At 45.4% G+C, this 22,510-nt stretch overlaps 1 protein-coding gene across 1 annotated transcript; it reads right to left on the bottom strand.

The window, feature by feature from the left end:
- Nucleotides 1-833: 833 nt before the first annotated feature.
- CYP4V2 (cytochrome P450 family 4 subfamily V member 2) lies at nt 834-16,983 on the bottom strand. The gene is made up of 11 exons (XM_082238204.1): nt 16,722-16,983; nt 13,159-13,271; nt 10,670-10,755; nt 9,987-10,177; nt 8,618-8,687; nt 7,963-8,089; nt 7,564-7,755; nt 5,298-5,400; nt 3,529-3,663; nt 3,239-3,418; nt 834-1,396 (listed from the first exon to the last, which is right to left on the bottom strand). Exons 1-11 carry the CDS (start codon nt 16,930-16,932, stop codon nt 1,224-1,226), a joined length of 1,581 nt encoding a protein of 526 aa, XP_082094330.1. The 5' UTR covers nt 16,933-16,983; the 3' UTR covers nt 834-1,223.
- Nucleotides 16,984-22,510: the final 5,527 nt, after the last annotated feature.

Below are 22,510 nucleotides of genomic sequence, written 5' to 3'. Positions count from 1 at the left end.
TAACATACCAAATTCATTTAGCTCAACCATAAGAATTTTCATTCCCTGTCGCAGATTTTCCAAAACTAACATGACACTTGAAGACATCTGAAGGCAGCCTTGTTTAGGGAAGTTTTTATTGTTTTATTTTGCTTTTAATTCTGTTGGGAGCCACCCAGAGTGGCTGGGGAAACCCAGCCAGATGGGCAGGGTATAAATATATTATTAGTATTATTACATGAAGTCATCATTATAAGTTTCTTTTCTTATCTTTACTCCCATAATTCTCTCATCTTATCTAATGTCTCTAAGCAAGACTTCCAAGACCAGGATGAAAAGTAGCAAGGGAAATGGACACCCTTGCCTTGTCCCCTTCTGTGTCTCAAAGGGTTTTTATCAGGTCCCCATTAACATTTATCTAGACTATCTGGAAGTATAAATCGATTTTACCCATTTAATAAAGTTATCTCCAAAGTTCATATCTTGCAATACTCTAAACAAAACAAAAATACCCATTTCAAAGGCTTTCTCTGCATCCAAAAATACCAAAACAACTTGCCTCTCATTATGAAAATTCAGATATTCCAAAATATCAAACACATTTCTGGCATTATCTTTTAGGCAGAAATCCACATTGATTATGATGATTGAGAACCTGTAAAACCGTTCTTAATATTTTGGACAAAATTAATAACTTATAATCACTGTTCAATAAATAAATAAGTGGATAGTTTTTCACTAATGTCAAATCTTGAGCTTCTTTAGTTAAATGTTTCTGTGAAGCCTTTGAGTACTAGGTGGTCCTAATCCCATCTTGGTCCATGACAGCCAACAAGAAAAGATTGTTCTGGTGCTCAGGAGTAATTTCATTCATACTTTCAATTTTTATTATTATAGTCATACATCCTTAAAATATATACTTCAGTATCTATATTTCCCTACTTATGCTCATAAATAATGAATAAAGGAGTTTTAAAGAATAAAACAAATTGCTCATTTTCTTTAGGATAAGAAAAATCAGCTAGTGCAACCTAGGTCGAAGCCTAAGAATTACAAAGTCATTTGGAATATCCCATCAATTGAACAAGCATCACTTTCTGCATTGCAGTTGCTGACTTTTTTAAAGGCAACAGCAGAATTTTGGTTAACAAAGAGAAGTCCTAGTAGGGTTGGGCAGTCTGAAATGTCCTGCTGTGAAAATCAAGTGTTTCTTCTCAAGTAGTCCAAATGCAGTGTTTCTTATTTTAAGAGCCAGAAGACGATCTCCTTTTCAACTGAATCCAGATGCCTTTATTTGGACGAAGAATCAGTTCTCCTACAGGGCCGAGTTGATCGCGTTGCTGTGTACTTTTAACACAAAAGCGCCGTAGAATGGTGGCTAAAATAGCCTTTTCTTCCATCTGTGCAAAGCGCTGACCTGCAGAGGGGTTGCAAAGCAACGACAAGATACAATTAGCCAGAGAAATACAGTGGTACCTCAGGTTACAGCCGCTTCAGGTTACAGACTCCACTAACCCAGAAATAGTACCTCGGGTTAAGAACTTTGCTTCAGGATGAGAACAGAAAATGTGCAGTGGCGGCACAGCGGCAGCAGGAGGCCCCCTTAGCTAAAGTATTGTCTCAGGTTTAGAACAATTTCAGGTTAAGAACGTACCTCCAGAATGAATTAAGTTCTTAACCCGAGGTACCACTGTAATATTGTACATATTTATTATTATTCAGTATGAGCCATGTGACACTGAGGTCAGTTTCATTAAAAATATTTGAACACTTTTCTATACTTATACAGATGGTGATGGATTTACAGCCACTGGCGGGAGTGAGTGAAAAACTGGAAGGGGTGGATTAATAGTGTAGAAATAACCTTTAGATCCAGGTACAACTGTGCTATACATTGGAAAGTGAAGACAAGATAGAGTTAACTAGAGCAATAATATGTATTTATTATGATGTTTTAGCACATTTTTAATATTCTGTTGGAAGCCGCCCAGGGTGGGCGGGGTATAAATAAATTTAGTAGTAGTAGTACTAGTAGTAGTAGTATTGCCACATGACACTGAGGTCAGGCTGTCAAATTAATTTAAGAATTATTAAACACTTTTCTATAATTATTCAGATGTTTACTCAAAATTACCAAGAAGGTAGTATGGGGGGGAATGTATATAAAGCCACTGGAAGGAGTGTGTGAAATGCTTGAAGAGGTTTAGCATCATAAAATCATAGAATTGTAGAGTTGGAAGGGACCCTGATGGTCATTGAGTCCAACCCCCTGCAATGCAGGGATGCCAACTAAAGCATCCATGACAGAAGGCCATCCAATCTCTGCTAAAAAACGAAACTCCAAGGAAGACGATTCCACTCCCATTTGTGGGGAGTCTGTTCCACTGCCAAACAGCTCTTACTGTTCTTCCTTATGGATAGACATAATCTCCATTCATATAACTTAAACTCAGGTACATTCACTTCAGTCACTTAATGTTCTCAAGAGTGGTTTAACAATTTGTCGCTCTGCCTAGGGAACTTGGAACTATAGCTCTCTGGTGGAAACAGAGGTTTCCTAACAACTCTTAGACTCCTTAACAAAGTACAGCTCCCAGGATTCTTTGGGAGAAGCCATCACCATTTAAGATGGTGTAATATTGCTTTAGATGTGCAGTGTTGCTGGGGCTTTGGTAGATTGCATAATCTTTCAGCTTTGCTGTTGGATAATCATCCTCTTTAGACAGCTTCTGCTACTGACTCATTACCTGCCCCCTTTTCCTTTCTAGAGCAATGGAGAAGGTGGAAGGCCTCACTGGGCAATAGCAGGACCACAGCTGGTCAAAGGGCACCGATTTGCCATCCTCTAGGACTGCCTGCCTGAGGCAATTACCTCAGGTTGTCTAAAGCTAGGGCCAGTCCTGACAACAATACATTTGTAGGCCTTGCTCTAAGTACAGTGGTACCTTGGGTTAAGAACTTAATTCGTTCTGGAGGTCCGTTCTTAACCTGAAACTGTTCTTAACCTGACGTACCACTTTAGCTAATGGGGCCTCCCACCACGCGATTTCTGTTCTCATCTTGAAGCAAAGTTCTTAACCCAAGGTACTACTTCTGGGTTAGCGGAGTCTGTAACCCGAAGCATCTTTAGCGTGAAGAGTTGGTAACCTGAGGTACCACTGTACTATGACAAAAATCTCCCTTTGAAAGATCAGTAATGGAAGCATACTGTGCTCTGGAGTTCTGAAGAGATAGAGATTTTCTTTATTCTCATACATACCAATACAATTCCTGGGCCCAGCAGAGAAAGGTACATATGCATATGGGTGCCTCCCAGCTGTGTTCTCAGGGAAAAATCGCTCAGGTCTGAATTCCTCAGGGTCTGGGAAGACTTCAGGGTCTCTATGCAGTGCATAGGGCACAATTATGACATCAACCCCTTTTGGTGCCTTAAACCCTCCTGCCAAAGAAGAAGAGATATTTGTTAGTCTCTTCTTCCAGAAGCACCCCCAATAGTACTAAGCTTATAGTCACAGTGCATCAAAGCATTAACCAACCTGAATTACTTACTTATGTAACATTCCTCACTCAGTGTACGGGCAAAAAATGGAACAGAAGGAAAGAGGCGAAGAGCTTCTTTAATAACACAATCCAGATACCGTAGTTGCTTCAAATCGTCCATGGTAACATAACGATCGGAGTCCCCTGAGAATAAACGTGTGTTATTCAGACACCTATTTTAAATTATGGTGGAGCAGGAGGCATTGTGGGGTCTAACCCACTAACCGCCATAAATCATTTCTGTGCTTATGCTTAGAGCCAGCTCGTCAGGGCTTCCTTTTTGCTGACATAAGGTCTGACCACACTAGAGCTGCAAAGGCCACAGCACAAAAAAAGCATGAGGTCTGGCTCCTGACTCCAAAATAGCTTTTTTGTCAGCAGAAGGCATTGCTAGCCTCTGAGAGGGCACTAGAGGACAGCACTTCCAAGCATTCATAACTCTCCTTAGCCAGCAAAATAAAAACCATATTTTTGTTTTAAGCTTCAATTCTTTCCTAGGTGGTCCCTTTTAAGAGAGTTAAAGCAGTGCAGCATCATTGTCTAGTAAAGTGACAGGATGCAATGCATCAAAGATTGAACCTGCAGAATGTTATCTGGGAGCCCTTGATGTGCAGGCCAAGACAGTGCAGCCAGTACCTAAAAGGTGTAATGTTTGGAGCTGGAGAGGAGATTGGCCTAAGCACTAGACCTTCTGGCTGACGTTGAAGGGAACTGGAGTTCTAGGAAAGTCTGCAGGACCATAGTTTCCCAACCTGATTTAGAACAGGGATGGGGAACTGGATCCGACCAGGGGGCCAGACCCTTAATCTTCTCACCACCTCACCACTGGTCAATTTGGGTGGGGCTGCCCACCTTTCAGAATTCACAAGGGCTTGCTGTAACCTGCAATCAACTGCAACGGCAGTTACAGGAATCCCCTTTGAGGTCTACTTGCAAATGTGCTTTGGATCTGTGATGAATATAGGGGTTGCTTGTGCGTAAGTTGCCACCACTCCTGGCTAAGTTGGCTTGTCAAACCTTTTCTATCTGGACAGCCCTTCACTTCGTGGCTGCCTCAGTCGCTAGCAGAATCCGTCAGTGGGCGTTTCTTAAACCTTTTCCAGCATAAAAGCTGTTTGACGCCAAGTCTCCTCCTACTCTCCCTGCGTGGAAGTCTTCTGCGCAGGGAGGGTGTGGGTAGCGGAGGACCCGTGCTCTCCCCGCTGGTGTCCAGCGAAGAGTCCTGGAGCCCTCTCGCCGATTCCCCCATCTGCCCCCCTTTATCCCTGGTGTTGCGCTGATTTCCTTCCCCCGCTGATGAGCTACCTCTCTCCCTGCTGGGTCCCTCTCCAGCATCACTTGAGAGCCTTCCCTCCGCCTCTGGCTCCGATGTCAGTTCCCTGACAGAATCCAAACCACTTTTGCAACCAGACTTTTTTCCTCAGCAGACATTGTTGTTCAGCTGACAGCCACCGATGGAGAAACCCCTTGCATGCTTGGGAACACCTTAGGACAGTTAATCCCAGTGGTCATTCACCCTTTAAGATGCCAGTTGTCCTCTTGTAACCACATCCACCTCAGCTCCAGTCTCAAAGTCACAAAGGACATCAGGTGTGGGGCAGGTGGGTGTGGTTTGGTGAAAACAGCCTCATGGGCCAAACTGGGATCTGCACTTGTGGCCCAGAGGTTCCCCATCTCTGTGTTAAGAGGAATTATGCGACATTTATGAGCATTTACTTAGATAAACACCTGTATACCACATTTGCCCAGGTTCATTCCCAGAGGAAAGGAAAACTCACCAAAAATTTCATCCAGTTCACGGTGAACTTTTCTTTGGACTTCTGGATCACACCCAAGCAAGTAAATGCACCAATTCATGGCGGCAGCAGTAGTATCATGACCCTTGGAAGAAAGAATTAAATGTCTAAGGTTTTATCACACACACAAAAGAAATCTCAGCTGCAGGCCCTTTCCAGGACCTGAACAAAATATTTCAAATCCTCTAGCACCCACAACCTTTGGTTTTGCACAAATCTAAACTTCTAAGACACCAGCCACATACACAAGAGTGAATATTTCAAAAATTTAAGTGTATAGGCAACAGCAGATGCCAGGGATTCTTCCAGCTCTGGTCACTACCCATGTGCCAAAGGCAGACTGACACTCCTAAGTCATTCCCATATCTGAAAAGGTCTTCTCAGAATGGTTGATATGCCTACCTAGCTATGTTTTATTGTGTTTTTAATATTTTGTTGGTAGCCACCTAGAAAGGCTGGGGCAACCCAGTCAGATTGGCTAATACAACAACAACAACAACAACAACAACAACAACAACAACAACACATACACTGCAACTTTGCTTCTAGGGTGTCACCTAATTTTATTTATATCCTGTCCTTCCACTTAAAAAATTAGTCCTCAACATAGCTAACACTCAAAAAACAATCAGAACACATAAAATAATTACAAGCCAGAAAACAAAACAAAGCCCAGAAGCAGCATAGCAGGGCCTTCTCTGTCATGGCCCCAAAACTCTCTCTATGCAGAGGTGCATCAGATGTTTCCATGTGAGGTAGCCACTGAAGATGCACCTCTTGCCTTGGACATTCAACTGATGAGCTATTATCATTAGGACCCCCCTACATTCCAACTGGAAGGGACGCAGGTGGCGTTGTGGGTTAAACCACAGATCCTAGGACTTGCCGATCAGAAGTTCGGCGGTTCGAATTTCCGTGACGGGGTGAGCTCCCATTGCTTGGTCCCTGCTCCTGCCAACCTAGCTGTTCGAAAGCACGTCAAAGTGCAAGTAGATAAATAGGTACCGCTCCAGCAGGAAGGTAAACAGCGTTTCCGTGTGCTGCTCTGGTTCGCCAGAAGCGGCTTAGTCATGCTGGCCACATGATCCGGAAGCTGTACGACGGCTCCCTCAGCCAATAAAGCGAGATGAGTGCCGCAACCCCAGAGTCGGTCACGACTGGACCTAATATTAGGTCCCTTTACCTTTACCTTTACATTCCAACTGGTATACATATAAACTGGTTTGTTTATATGTATCTATTGGGTTGTGTGGGATGGGGTTGGTTTATTTGCTGTAATGTGCTGTATTATCCCTTTTTAGATATAAACTGCCCTGGGACTTCACAGTGAAGGGTGGGTGTAGGAGGAGATGAAGAAGTCAACCAGCCATACCAAAATCAACAGAAAGTCCTCTGTACAAAATTGTCTTCCCTAGGTTGCTGAAAGATGAATAGTCGAAGAGGCATGAACAAATACTCCTAGTGGATAGAGTTCCACAACTGGGAGTGGGAGCTAGAAAAATTGCTCTTGTAAGCCCGAAGAAGAAGAAGAAGAAGAAGAAGAAGAAGAAGAAGAGTTTGGATTTGATATCCTGCCTTTCACTCCCTTTAAGGAGTCTCAAAGCGGCTAACATTCTCCTTTCCCTTCCTCCCCCACAACAAACACTCTGTGAGGTGAGTGGGGCTGAGAGACTTCAGAGAAGTGTGACTAGCCCAAGGTCACCCAGCAGCTTCATGTGGAGGAGCGGAGACGCAAACCCGGTTCCCCAGATTACAAGACTACCGCTCTTAACCACTACACCACACTGGCATCCACAAAAATACTGCAAGAGGGTGCAAAGCAGGACTGGTGAGGGGCATTGTTTGGAGAGTCATGAACCCCTGACAGAGGGGTTTGCATGGACAAGATTTGGCCCACAGGCTTGAAGGTCCTCATTTCTCTTTGAAATGACCACCTGTGGTCAGAATTATTATCCCCATACTGTAGTTACTGGCCTAAATGAGACTGAATTGTCTACATCCAGCTAGGAAAAAGATTCAAACCGGAGATTTCCTGAGTTCTGGAAGTCACTTACAATGCAATCCTCATACAAGGTTCATTGAGCTCTATGGGGTTTACTCTTGGGTAAATGAAGAAGTGTGCATGCACACGAAAGCTCATACCAAGAACTAACTTAGTTGGTCTTTAAGGTGCTACTGAAAGGAATTTTTTTATCTTGGGTAAATGGGTAGAGTTCTGCAACCTAAACCAGCACTGGGCATTCTATACCTCAAACATGAATGTATCCACTTCCTCTCGGATGTCCAGGTAGCTCAACTTCTTCCCATCGTCATCGGTGGCATTCAGAAGCATATCGAGAAAAGCTCTCCTGACTTTGCGCTTGCTTTGATCACCGTTGCTGACAGCATTGCTTTTATGTCGCTCCTGGTTTTTTAATTCACGAGCTTTTTCTGCAATAACCTTAGATAGCCAAACAAAAAAGCTGTTTATTTTTCAGGTTGCATAATCCAATGTGTGCACTCCCTGCAATGCCAAATAATGCGACAGTTGTCCCCTGAAATAAGTGATGCGCTGGGTCAGTGCACTGTTAAACTGCGATAGATGGATGAATGAATGAAGAGAATCAAACAAACTACAGGCAATAGTAAGGAAAATATAGCAGCTTACATTATCAGTAAAGGTGTGAAGTATCTTTAGGCTCCTATAATGTTCTCTCCCTTCTTGGAACATGAGGTATAGAAGGTTAGGCCAGAGCCAGGGAGACTTCTGTCTGTGGTGAATCAGATCGCTCATCCTAGGGTAACAAGCAACAATGCTGGATATATTTCTAGGAAAGTACCATAAAGTGCATGAAAGAGCCCAATTTTTTGCTAGTAGGCTGAGCAAATCAGAGTGACATGTAGAGATATGGAGAAAAGTGATTCACATGTAAAACAGAGCCCAGTTTGGGACATACAGCCACAGCAGTGCCCTGCTCCTCCACTGCAAAGATGTAGTGAGTGCAGCTTTTATGTGAGCATTCAACCCACATAGAGGCCCTGAATTGTGCTATTCAGCTCCAATGAGGGGCAGGGGGGAAGATCACACAAAGCAGGCCTTTGGAAATTTATCGTGCAGAAGGCTATCTGCATGGTAGAGGAAAAAGACTTTTTCTCCGTGTAGCCCCCAGTAAAAGATTTTATGGATTAAGGCTCTGCTGCAGAGATGGGGAACCTGTGGCCTTCCTGATGCTGTTCGACTCCAGCTACCAGCATCTCTGATTTCTGACAGGCCACTGGTTCACCATCCCTGCTTCTAGAAAGGAGATCACATTGACACCTACCTGTAGACAGCTCGGACATACTCTGAATCCTTATTGTGTTGTGCTCCTATGTTCTTGCCCATAGCTGTTTCTAGGAACAGGAGAGAAAGAACTCAGTCAAAGAATCATGCTCCTACAAACCAAGAACAGGACATAAAAGGGAGACCTTACTTCGAGTCACACACTGGCCCATCGAGCTCAATGCTGTCTACACTGACTTCCCAGGTTTCAGAGAGAAGTATTTCCTAGACTCATCTGGGGATGCCAGGATATGAACCTAAGGTGCCCTGCATGCAAAGCACTGAACCATATGGTCAAATTGTAGTACTATTGTACTACAGTGGTGCCCCGCAAGACGAATGCCTCACAAGACGAAAAACTCGCTAGACGAAAGGGTTTTTTGGTTTTGTGTTGCTTCGCTAGACGAATTTCCCTATGGGTTTGCTTCGCAAGACGAAAACGTCTTGTGCTTTTTTTAAAAAGCCGCTTTAAGAGGCGCAGTTGCGACGGACCGTGCTTCGCAAAATGAAAAACATCGCAAGACGAAAAGACTCGCGGAACGAATTCTTTTCGTCTTGCGAGGCACCACTGTAATACCACACCTGTGGTCATTGTCTCCTGGGATTCCCTTTTGGTCCCATAGTATGTGTTCTTGTGTCCCAGTCCTGACCTGCATTCGGACTGACTACAAATCAACAGTGATTCAATTTGATTACAATTGGACAATGAACTATTTCCCTTCTCTATCAGTGTAGATCAGAGGTTTCCAACCTTTTTGAGTCCACAGCTCCCTTGACCAACTACATTCTTTCTGTGGCACCCCTGTGGGGTTCAGGAGCCCAGTTATGTGATCCCTTGCTTGCAGAGCTGGCAGCCTCTCACGCTTTTTCAAACACCCTCCCTTGTGGAATGTTCCCTCAGCCTCTCTCCCCTCCTGCAGCTGCCGCCCCTGGTCTCTGAGCTGCCCTCCACCCCATTCCAAAGAGAGGTGCCTTCTCACATTGCCCCACAGGGGCCTGGGAAGTATCCCTGGGCAGCCCCAGAGGCACCATTTGCCTGGGGAACTTGTAGCCAGGGCTGCTGTAACCAACAGCCACACAAGCCTTTGGGAGGCAGAGACGTGAGAGGGCATCAGAGGGGAAGAAAAGATGGACGGAGGCCAGTGTTGCCTGCAGTACCCCTGACCATCATTCAAGGCACCCCGGGGTGCCATGGCACACAGGTTCAAAACCACTGGTGTTCTCCACCGTGGATCACTGAATCTGCATTTAAATGAATAACAAGCTATTAACATTGGAAAACAACACTTCTGCTCAATTCTTCCAGAAAATGAGCAGGAATGTTTAAACCTCATTTACTGCAACACTTTGACAGCAACCACAGCACTTACCACAGATTACATCAAGGGCACACAATGTGATGTAGAAAAAGCAATCAAATGGCTCCTTGTCCACATGCGTTTCAAGTTTCTGAACAAGGACATTGGCTTGTTCATTCATCACTTCAAGGAAATCTTCTAAAATGGTGAAATGGAAGGTGGGCGTTAACATTTTCCTTCGGGACCGCCATTTGCCCCCAGTGCTGCAAAACAGAAACTTAAATATTATTTTTATCTACACAAACAAGTCTCAAAATGCATTAATGCCTTCAAGCAGGAGCTGGAACAAAACATTGCAGCATGCAATGCTTCAGTTCACTCTATTCCTCCTTGCCCCCAGCTGGCCACCCTCCCCACCCCCCAAAAAAACATTTTGTTAAAATGAGTTAGCACAGTTACTAAACAGGAGGAAAATGGAGCAGGACTGCAGCCGAAGCCCCATCTCCAAAGTCCATATTCAGCACAGCATCTGAAAGGGGCCTCCCACCTGCAGTGAATACCTTTGTGCACGAGGAAGAGCCCTTTTCACATATTCAATAGGGCATGAGGAGGTGGACACATGGAGTTGGAAGCGGAATGTGTTGAGGAGGACTAACAGCTCAACCAGTATTGGACACACCAGCTACACTGTGTTCCAAGGGGTGCGACAAAGGGGTACACTGCGCACCCATGTTCCAGGGGTGTATTTTCCTTACCTCGTTAGAAGCCCTGTGCCCAGCCAAGGATGCAGAAACTTGTAAGGATCGGATTTTGTAATGTGCTTAGAGCTACTCAATACAACCTGCCAACAGAAGAGATTAAAAAATGTAATTTCTTGACTTTGCCCTCCAATGCTATCTGTTCAATGCTGCCTTTGCTATCTAAAATATATTCTAGTTGAGTTCAAAGTGACGGCTGTTGATTTAGCAGTCTTAGCAGCTCCTTTGCTTTCTCTTTAGATTCCAGAGCTTGATTATGCCCTGACGGTGTGGTACGTCCTGACATCAGATTGGTAATGAAGTATTTAAGATCCTTCTTAACTTCACACTTTAAACCTGTCGCTGGACAGATAAAATCCTTCTAGGATGGGCTGTTGTCTTACACCACCCATAAAACACTCTTAGCAGCTTCTAGAATTCTAATCTTCCTCTCAGGAAATCAAAACCAGGCTGCCCTGCCTAGTTTAATCCCACTCTAATAGTTCAACAGTATCTGCCCACAGACAATCCTTTCGTCCAGCATAAGTGGTAGAAACCTTACACCCAGCCATTCCATGAATCTGCCAGGTGGAATTCTTTTTAATCCCTTTAGCAGCTGCCATTGTCAAAATCCTGCCAAGGAAAAAACCCTCCACCTCCACATGTAAAAAATACATCCAAACAGATATAATGAAAAATGCATATCACTATAATAGGATTTACTTAAAACAACAACAACTGAACAAAGATAACAGCATTCTGCTGATGTTTTCAGACTAGTGGATCATTAACAGAATATCTGCATTAAAAACAATCCTCGCGCTGATAGTACAAAATGAAGTTCAAGGCTTTGTACAGCTCAAGCTTTACATAAGCAATTTATCTCACTCCTGTTCTTGGGTTGCAGAAGTGCTTCCAATTTAGCAGGATCCAGCAACACTGATTATATTTATTAAGAATTAAGTCCTAGCAGCTTCCACAGGACTTACTCCCAGGTAAGAATGCAGAGGACTAGTGCCTTTAATATGCAATTGCATCTGAGTCTTTTCAGAAGTAAGTTCCAAACGGTCCATTCAAGCTTTCTCCCAGGTAAGTGTGCATAGGACAGCGGATGAACCACACAGATACCCACTAATGAGCAAGCTCCATTAGAAACAATGGAACTTAAAAGATGGAGAGGTATATAAAGCACCTGGTAGAATGGCAACGCTATGGCTGTTGGGTTACGTTTATCTTCATGGGGACATGCTGAGCAAACCCACCTTGGAAGACGAACAGAGTTTTTAGGTTATCTTCTCCAATTAAAGGCAGCTGACTGAGTTCTCATTCAGACTGCTTTATGAGGGGGTGGTTTATTTCAAAGGTGCAGCAGCATTCCTCTTTTTTTACAGGAGGTATTCAAGGGTAAGAGGGACATGGGTGGTGCTGTGGGTTAAACCACAGAGCCTAGGACTTGCTGATCAGAAGGTTGGCGGTTTGAATCCCCACGACAGGGTGAGCTCCCGTTGCTTGGTCGCTGCTCCTGCCAACCTAGCAGTTTGAAAGCACATCAAAGTGCAAGTAGATAAATAGGTACCAGATGGGAAGGTAAATGGCGTTTCCGTGCACTACTCTGGTTTGCCAGAAGCGGCTTAGTCATGCTGGCCACATAACCCGGAAGCTGTACTCTGCCAATAAAGCAAGATGAGCACCACAACCCCAAAGTCGGCCACGACTGGACCTAATGGTCAGGGATCCCTTTACCTTTATTCAAGGGTAAGCAGCACTGTCACTTCTTTGTCGTTGCTGTTAAAAAGTGTGGCACTTACTGTAACAACTTCATGGTGAGTACCGGCACCTATTTTTTTCTAGAATAAAAGCACCATGCAGCAGGATCACATACTGTGATCCACATCCTGTCCCAATGATGGAATTAGGCCTGGGAGGGCTAGCTCCCATCCACACCAAACAATTTTTTCTAAGCCTGATTGCAGTGTGGAAGGCAATTTTCAGAGAGGTGCAGCAGCTGTGGAGGAAAAAGTTAACGCTCCCCATGCATCCTTCCCCTACCCTTTGGGGGGGTGAAATTATACACATACACCCTAGGAAAACAAACCTTGGGGGTGGGATCGGGGACTAAGGGAAACTTGTTTTCCTAAGTCCAATTGCCCCATGGGGAGAAGAGGGGCAAAGAGGGGAAGAGAGAAAATGGGAAGGGGTGTGTGTGTCAGAGAGAGAGAGAGAGAGAATATGCAAATTAACAAGAGAGTAGAAGGATGGAGTGAGAAGCGTATGCGAGAATAGAGGATGGATGACCAAGGTACATGCTTGTGCAATGCGTGTGAATGGATGGTACATGGGAGAATGGGGTGGCTCTGCTCCCACTTTGGCCCTATTCACCATCCTCTTCAGCCCCACCCACCACAGGCATGCATGCACCCCTTGGCAGATTATTCCCAAGGGAATGTGGCCTTTGGTGGGTAGGAGTTCTCCAGACCTGTAGTAAAGACTAAGAATGAGAGACTCACCTCTACGGTTTCTGGATGATATAAGATAATAAAGGGCAGTGGTCCTACCCAGAGCTGTAGCAGTGGAGTATTCCATAACAACGCAGTGTAATCGATCAACTGTTTAAAGAAAGCTGGGTTGGGAGGAAGGAAATGCATCAGGTATGAAAATAAGAAATTCAATATCCCACCTCTATGCTACTTGTTCTCATGAGAATAGCACCTACTCTAAGCAAAGATCAACAGCCACATAGCAGGAGGCCCCTCTTCCTAAATTCAGATTGCAAGAGACAAGGGTCTCCTTCTAACCTCCCACTTTCACATCAAGTTTAAATTTATGTAGCACGCTCAATCAGTTCTGGTAAACATCAGAAAGTATAAGAGCACATTTACATTTGCTTACAACTCATCTTAACCATATAAATAACCCCTCTTCATGGGTGATTCCATATAAAGAGGCTCCCCATTGTTAGTGGGTAGTGGGCCCCACTCTGGCACAGCATATAAAATAATCCTTATTTGATCACTGTGACCATGTAATTGAAGAAAGGGACCCAGAAGCAACAGCAAATCAGGTGGCTCAAGAAGTAATAGATCTGTCCTGAATAGAACAGACACCCTTAGTCCTTTAAAATGACGTGAGTGCAATAGATGAGGCAGGAGATGTTGTAGCCCAGCAAAGAAGTCCTGTCATATAGTCTTCTAATGAAAGTCTATATAACTGGCCAGCTGATCCAGCCATGATAGGAGAAGATACATCTGCACCTCTGCAAATACAGTCCCCATCCTATAACGGAGTATTAACCATGCTTGTAAACGATTTTGCTAAATCTGATTCAGTTGAAACAGAGGCTGAAACCCCTTCATTGTATGGTGTTTTACATGATCAATGTTTTCTGTTTATGCAAACAGCAGATAATTTATTTCACAGAATGTGGGTGTTGAAAAACAAAGTTTCAGGCCCAAGAGCAACAGCTGGCACTCCGGTTGGGTAAGTGGAGAGGGGGATTTTGACTGGCACTTCACAGTCAGGCTAGCCCTTATTAAAGAAACTGGAGAAAGCGAAAATGATGGATTGGCGGACCATCAAGACTGGGCTCAGTGAGTTCTCTTCAGATTCAGCAACCAAACAATTAAATGACATTTTCCAAGGCTGGAAAAAGAATTCATACATTGTGGCAAATGTGACAAAAGAATGCCACATTTTGTATACAGAGAAGAACAGCAGCAGTTCACATTTCTAAGTTTGGTAGTTTTCAAAAAAAATATGTCTACTACGGTAGGCAGAATATTCAGCATTGCAGAATTGCTCAGGAGGCAAAGAATGTATAAAAGAACACCTTTTTTGAGAGTTGGATAATAATACTTCTAAAAAATTCTAACCATACCAATTTACTCAATTCCCAAGATAGATACTTAAAAGTATTTGATTTCCTGCTCTTAATGTAGCTACTTTATGTAACATGATCTTAACACACTTTGATTCACCTAGGAGATTTCATGTAACTATTTTGGAAACCGCAGTGCTTACTTTTAAGTAAAACAACATTCAATTGAACTTGCTCCTAAGCCCTTTGCAGGTTCTATGTTTGAAGAAGGAATCTCAACATGAATAGGGGGCTTGAAGCTATATACATATCAGCTCCCTTTCCCAATGCCCCTTTCTATGCACCAGCCTTGTCCACAACATCCCTGACCTCCTCAAATTAAAAAAAAAAAGCTTCAGGCATGCAGGTTCCTAACCATAAGGAACATTTTTAATGCATTCAACTCACTGTACTGAGAACGTCCTTTAAGACATATCCACTCAATTTAGGAAAACCAAGGTGCAAGAATGTTGAGGTACAGTAAATGAGACCAAAACATAAGAGGGGAAGTTGAACGCAGAAGCCCCATTTTCATTGGGGCCAGTACACAGGGGGATGTTGATGATACTTTCTCTCTCTCCTGGCATCTGTCCGTCTTGGGAGACAATGGAACTGTGCGCCTTCGGGGGTAAAGTCAAACCGTTGGAGAATTACAGCACCTGATGTGGTTGTAGAGACCAATACAGGAGGGACATGTTTTATTGCAGGCAAGATAGATGAAGGCATCTGATTTTGCTGCTTCAGGTGCACCGTGGCATTTCTCCTCTCTGTGCTCCTCCCAGCAGCTATTCCTCCTCTGGTCACTGCTGTGAATGCATGACATGACTGTCTGTCTCCAGACACTGCAATCATCTACAAGAGATCCCAACACAATGGGGTTGATGCTGCCAGTCTTCACGTCATGTTTGTAACACAGAGTTGGTCTGCCAATGGGCTGGGTGTCTGTAGAGCAGATTCTTGGGGGTCCTGCCATCTTCCATTCTGTGGACATGACCAAGTCGTCAGAGACAGGAGTGCAAACATGCTGGGAACATGGGCCTGGGAGAGCACATCTTTGTTTGAGACTCTGTCCTTCCATGTGACTCCCAAAATATTCCTGATGCAACGCATGTGGAAGGCATTGAGGCATCACTCCTGGCAGCTGTAAGCTGCCTACGACTACCTTCCACAAAGCAGTGTGCTCAACATGCAAGCCTGGTAGACCTTCATATTGGTCTTAGACATTAGCATCACATTCTCCAGTAACCTTTGGGAGAGGTGTGCCGTTGACATAGCTGCCTTGCCAATATGCTTGTCCAGCTCATGGTCAGTGGAGAGGTTGCTTGTTATGGTGGAACCCAGGCAAACAAAATCACCTACCACTTCAAGCATGTGGCGTGGAGTGCTGGTAATGTTCAAATCCAGGATGGCGAGGCCAAACTCCATGCACTTTCTTCTCCTGTTGCAATTCTCTGTTCAAGAACAATGCCTGAGAGGCCTCTAAGAAAGCTGAGTTCCAATACACAGTTAAGAGACAGCCAGTGCACTAGGTTAGTTCTCACTGGGGCTGGTGGGGCAGAAGGCGGGGAACCCAACTTTAGTTGGAGTCAGAGCCAAGGACAGGCAGAGGAAACTCCCTCTACTTTTCCCCTTATCCTCATCCTCCCTGCCTAGTTTTGGAAGAGAAGCCCGGAGACTTATTAGGATACCCCCAATAAATTATTAGAGGGGGCACCCTCCCAAGTTGGTGGGCATTGCCATTTGAATGATGCGTGCACGCCTTATCTTTTGATCAATTATGTAAGGCTGGGCTTACCTGGGCCCTCCCAATATTTTATTCAAGTTGGCACCCCTGTTCACAAGTGCAGCGTGGAATACAAGAGAAAAGTTCAAAGAATATTAAAGTAAAAACCAGCCTTTCCGGGAAAGCATAAACACACATTTGCAGTAAAAAGATGGGTGGCTGCATCTCAGCCACACCTCAAACAAGAACATGACTGTGGGGCATCTCACCTTACTGAAATTAAGAGATACAAGGAAAGATACAGTGCCTGTATCTTTTCTGTGCCTATCCTAGGAAGCGCCGCTACCTTGTGTATTGTTCGCCGCTTTTAGTATACAAGTTACGATCGACAGACGCTTCTTTCCAAACCTTGAGAAACCAGGCTACTTTCGTTTCCCCCCTCGGAAAACTCTTGCCAAGCTTTGCAGCCGCTCCCCCCCCCCGTCGGCCTTTACCTTCCCCACCGCGTTCAAAGAGCAGCGCGTTGCCCAGCAGCGGGTACCAGGGGCTGATCCCCGGGATGGGCTTCAGCTCCTTGTATTTCCAGTAATGATCGAGCACCAAGCGGGCGACCCAGACAGCCAGCAGCGTGGCGAGAGCGGCGAGCAGGGCAAGCGCCCAGGAGAAGAGCCGTGCGCCCTCCGGAGCCATCGCCCAAAAGCCCATCGTCGCCGAGCGCGGACGGCGTCGCTCTGCTCCGGGAAGCGGATCGTTTTGCTGAGAAAAGAAGCCCCGGGGCGAGAGGAGGAGGCGGAGCCGGCAAGGGGCAGGACTGCGAGAGGGGAGAAGGAGGTCACGGGAGGGAGAAGCGGGGCGGGATGGCCTCCGCCTCCAGTCAAAGAGGGCAGGCGGGGGCGGGGAGGAAGAGAGTCACGGGGGTGGAGAAGGGTTGCCGCCCCTGGGGCTCGGTAGCCGAGCGAAAACGCGAGCAAGAGGCGACCTGGGGGGAGGTCTGAAGTCACGCCAGGCCTGAGGAAATGGATGGAGGGAGAAGTTTTACTTCCTCTCTTATATAACACTAGAACTCGTGGACACCCAACGAAGCTGCGTGTTGGGAGGATTTAGGACCAGCGAAGGAAAACATTTCCCCACCCATGCAGAATTGGCTCCCGCAGCAACCATGGCTGACCACCAACCCGGATGGCAAATTAGGCAAATTCATTCAGGATGCTGGTCATCATTGGCCTGGACCAGCAGGCTCTTTTTAAAGACCTGGTCGCTTGTGGCGTGGTGGGAAATGTGGACGTTTTTATAATCAAGGTCCTCAAGGCAGCCGTAAGGAGCACAATACCCTGTAGAAGGAGCGTGAGTTTCCTGGGAGTCCCCTCCATTAAACTCAGACATGCTTTCTTCTGACTGCAGGGCTTCAGCTTTGTAAAACACCCTGAGCATTAAGCAAACGCATTTCAGCCAGCCGGAGTGCAAGCTTTGGCTTTGAATTAGCAGTGCAAACAACCGTGCAAAGGAACTATTTAAACTGCTAGCCTAAACCACCACCGGCTGACCGCCAAAGAATGGATGCTTTTGAATTATGGTGCTGGTGAGACTCTTCAGAGTCCCGTGGACTGCAAGACGATCAAACCTCTCCATTCTGAAGGAAATCAGCCCTGAGTGCTCCCTGGAAGGACAGATCGTGAAGCTGAGGCTCCAATACTTTGGCCACCTCATGAGAAGAGAAGACTCCTTGGAAATGACCCTGATGTTGGGAAAGATGGAGGGCACAAGGAGAAGGGGACGACAGAGGACGAGATGGTTGGATGGTGTTCTCGAAGCTACCAACATGAGTTTGACCAAACTGTGGGAGGCAGTGGAAGACAGGAGTGCCTGGCGTTCTCTGGTCCATGGGGTCGCGAAGAGTCAGACACAACTAAATGACTAAACAACAACAAAAAACCACCACCACCACAAAAAGGAAAATAGGCAGCCTCTCATTAATAATTTCCAGCACTCTCTGACTTCCTCAGTGAAGGGGTCGCTAACCTTGCTTTTGCCGATGGCCACATTCACACTTGGCCCCAGCCTTCAAGGGCTGTATGCCACCCACAGAGAGAGTGGGGATAGAAACAGAAGTAAGCAGCTTTCTCTTCTGTGGACAGCACCAGGGGAGGGGGGGATCATTCCTCTGCTCATCACATGATCAATCTGATGACCAGGGAGGAGGTGATCTGTATTCTCATCAGGGTGCTGGACTGTGCATCGCCACCAAAGTATTGTCCTTTTGCTGCTTCTACAAAAAGCCATGGGAGTCCAGAAAATTTGCTTAAGGGGGGCTCTATCAGGTCTCTGAACTGGAGGTGTTACACACCCCTGCAGGAGAATAAAGCTTGGCAATATTTAAGAGGATTTGCAGTGGCAGGATTGGGTGGGGGGAATGAAGAGTGTACATTTCTTTATACAGTGGTACCTTGGGTTACAGACGCTTCAGGTTACAGACGCTTCAGGTTACAGACTCCGCCAACCCATAAATAGTACCTCATGTTAAGAACTTTGCTTCGGGATGAAAACAGAAATCGTGCGGCAGCAGCGAGGGGCCCATTAGCTAAATTGGTACCTCAGGTTAAGAACAGTTTCAGGTTAAGAACGGACCTCACATCCAGAACGAATTAAGTTCTTAACCCAAGGTACCACTTTACTGGAAATTCTTGAGGCCTCAAGAGTGATTAAAATAATTCTTTAACATATGAGTGCTATCTGCTAGTCTGCTGTCTCTTATGACATTTCACAGTGCCTTGGTATTCAACAAAACATATAACTGGACAGAACTTGACCTTTATGAAAGAAAACGTGGCAATGTTGTTATGATCATAGTTAAGAAATCTCATCTGTCCAAAGGTTTCATGGGGCTCAAAACGCTGCAGTGTAACTTAGAAATACCGACATATGTAAACAGTTGGGACAGAATGTAACCTTCGCCCTAGATCCAAAAAGCCAGCAGAGTGTGCCCAGTTCCAGGAAGTCTTGGATTCATCCATGCTTCTGAACCCATTCAGTCCTTCTCACTCCCTCTTCATGTATTAAAAGTTACATTGGGTAGCCATAAGATGGTATTATCCCCATTTTCAGCTGCTATGTGTTATGGGTGCTGTGGCACCAACTTGGACAGCGCAGGAATGGCATGCGTGCTCAGAAGAGGAAGATGACTCCAAGGTGGGGAGCGGAAGCAGACTGGGTAGTGACTCAGATGAGTAACCCATCCCAGCGCTCCCAGGCATCTCAGAGAGGAAGGGAGAACCAGCAGTGCCCTCCGAAGCCTACCATTCCTATGGTAGCTGAGGAGCTGACCAGCCAATGGGTGGAGCTAGCTGGGTCAAAAGTGGGGAGACAGAGTCCTGCTCAGCAGTGGCGTAGCGTGGGGGGGTGCAGGGGGGGCCCGACCGCACCGGGCGCAACACCTGGGGGTTAGGGTTAGGGGGCGCAAATCCATGGGTTAGGGGGCGCAAATCCATGGGTTAGGGGGCGCAAATTACTTGCCTTGCCCCGGGTGCTGACAACCCACGCTACGCCACTGCTGCTCAGTGTCAGCAACTCTTGGTTACACACATCATGCTCTGGAATCCATTTAATGGATTGTTTGTGATCTTTACCTCAATTTCTCAACAATGAAGATTGAAATAAAAATACTGACCTACCTGCATTACAGTGAAAGGATTAGTATTAATTATACTCTGCACAATGTCTTGTTGATCGGCTACTGCCACACCTTTATCCAAAGCAGGGGTGGGCCTTAGGTGGAGAAACAGGAATTACGGTATGACATCCTGCTCCTTACCAACTTCCACTGTTGCCATTCCACCACACTGCCACCATCACTGGAATGGCCTGGCTCTTGCCAAATTGCATGCATTTCTTCTTGTCTTGTCTGCCCATGGGAAGATGAATAGAAACACTGTTTGCAAGAATGCCCCAGATCTCACTGATATTGGCAAGAGCCAGGGGATTCCTTAAGGTGTCCCTACTCATCTTCTCTGTCCACCCTTGGTGAGAGGGTAGAATACTCTGCAAGGCAGCGGAAGCAGGGGGGGAGGCACCACCTCTTGTGCTTCCACTACTTGAGACAGATGCTTCACCCCACCCCATTGGCAGGCCGGTTCTTCCTTGAACACCCAAACTTTGGCAATCCCTGTGTTAGAAGTGGATGCACTGGAAACACCCAGGGAAGAAACCAGAGCAAGCAAGCAAAGGTTGCCAAATCACTATCAGTGACCTGTAAAAGCCAGTGCATTACATAGTAAATATTGACATTATGCAGCCCAACAGCTGGAGATGTCAGGGTGTAGGTCAGTTTGCTTTATCTGCATGAGAAAGAGTAGACAGAGAGAGAAACCTCTAAGCTTCCTGGATGGCCCTTCTTCTGCTGACTTCTGCTGAATGCAACCTGTTGAAGTTTCATCAACTTTTCATTAGTTAAATGCTTTCTTCCAGCTAAAATGTTTTAGATCCAGCATTCCAGTCCTTTCCTTGACCTGCTAAGGTGTGTTTTTGTACACTGCATATATGAAGGAGGATCTTGAGAAATTCCACTAGGACTTGACTGCTTGCACCTAGATCAGTCTAAGTGTCTGGTTCACTTTCTGGGTACTACTGTGCAACCACACAACGACCTCTTAATCACCATCTTATACTGGAAAACAGTGTGCACAACTCCACAGCTCCAGCGACCACCCATAACGCACAACAGAATGGCTAAGTCCTATGATGCAGTTGCATTTGCCCTTATTCTTTGGACAGGAGCCTCACACCTAAACTATTTGTTGTATGCGTTCTTCAAACCAGCCAGTGAAGTAATGAAAGAGATCAACAAAGCCAAACTGATAGGTGCAGCTGACTACAGCCTGATACCCACACACAGCCTAGCACAGCCTGCCCCAACCTTGATGTTTTGAACCACAACTCCCATTAACCCCACCCAACGTGCCCAACATTGGGTCAGAAATGATAGGAGTTGTAATCCAAAATATTTGGAGGTCACAAGGTTATATATTGTTAATCCTAGACAAGTATACACCCTGGCATGGGACTCGGGTGATAAATTTGTCCTCACACGCAGTCCACTAATTTAAAACAGATGTACATCCAGATTGTTGAGATTTCAATAGCGATATAAACCTGGTGATTACCGTATTTTTCGCTCTATAACACGCACCTGACCATAACACGCACATAGCCTCCTCTACAGCTTTCCCTCCTCCGTGACGCGGGATCTGATTTTTGCCTGATTTTTGCCTCTGCACTCGGACCAGTCTGCTCCAGGGACCACACATTCGCTCAATAACACTCACAGACATTTCCCCTTACTTTTTAGGAGAAAAAATGTGAGTGTTATAGAAAGAAAAATACGGTAATTCCTGCACCAGGAATCAGATGCTAGCTCCATCATGCAAGCACACAAATGAAGCCACACGTTCAGGAATTATTTCACCTGCTCATCCTCGAAAACAACATCTGCCTAGCAAACATCAGTCTCTATGCAAAAATAATAAATGCACAGAAAACATGTCAAAAATGGTAGCATTCAGAAACCAGTGGTTGAATGTTCCTGTTTTTCAGTACACTCTGTTTCCTACATGAAAGCCACATTCTACAAAAAGATAACTCCCAGGAAAAAACCTGTGGTGTGAACTTGCTGAACAAGAATGTACCAGTAAGTTCGAACTACAGTGGCACCTCGGGTTAAGTACTTAATTTGTTCCGGAGGTCTGTTCTTAACCTGAAACTGTTCTTAACCTGAAGCACCAATTTAGCTAATGGGGCCTCCTGCTGACACCGCGCCGCCGGAGCACGATTTCTGTTCTCATCCTGAAGCAAAGTTCTTAACCTGAAGCACTATTTCTGGGTTAGCGGAGTGTGCAACCTGAAGCGTATGTAACCTGAGGTACCACTGTATTTGTTTAGGCCTCAATCAAGGCCAAGTTTCTATCTGCCTGTATGTGTGTGTGTGTTAAAATTAACATAGCATAGCTATAAAGATTGTATCACCCCCAGTTTCTGCCATGTAGTATGCGTGTTGTGACACCATCTAGGGCAGGGCTGGAGCTGTCATTGCAGAGGCTGGATTAAATGATTCTCAGCAGTAGAAAAAGAGGTGCTGGAACTCACAATTAATGCCTCCCTTGTTCTCTTATAAAGGCAATGGCACCAACCTGAGAGGTGCTGGAACTCAGTTCTGGCATGTTCTGTCCTTTAAAAAAAGCCCTGATCCTCTGTATTTCTTCCAACTCTACAATTCTATGAACAATGGACCGCG

Source organism: Podarcis vaucheri (assembly GCF_965113315.1).
Source record: "Podarcis vaucheri genome assembly, chromosome: 9".
Classification (NCBI taxonomy): Eukaryota; Metazoa; Chordata; class Lepidosauria; order Squamata; family Lacertidae; genus Podarcis; species Podarcis vaucheri.
Note: the sequence above shows the minus strand (reverse complement) of the source record. Positions and strands in the feature narration are given on the sequence as shown.

Coding starts and splice junctions, on each gene's coding strand:
- CYP4V2 (XM_082238204.1), bottom strand. CDS start 16,932: ATGGGCTTTTGGGCGATGGCTCCGGAGGGCGCACGGCTCTTCTCCTGG. Junction 5,401..7,563: donor TGGATACATTCATGTTTGAG/GTATAGAATGCC, acceptor CTTTCTTCCAAG/GGTCATGATACTACTGCTGC. Junction 1,397..3,238: donor TGGGCCCAGGAATTGTATTG/GTATGTATGAGA, acceptor ACCCCTCTGCAG/GTCAGCGCTTTGCACAGATG.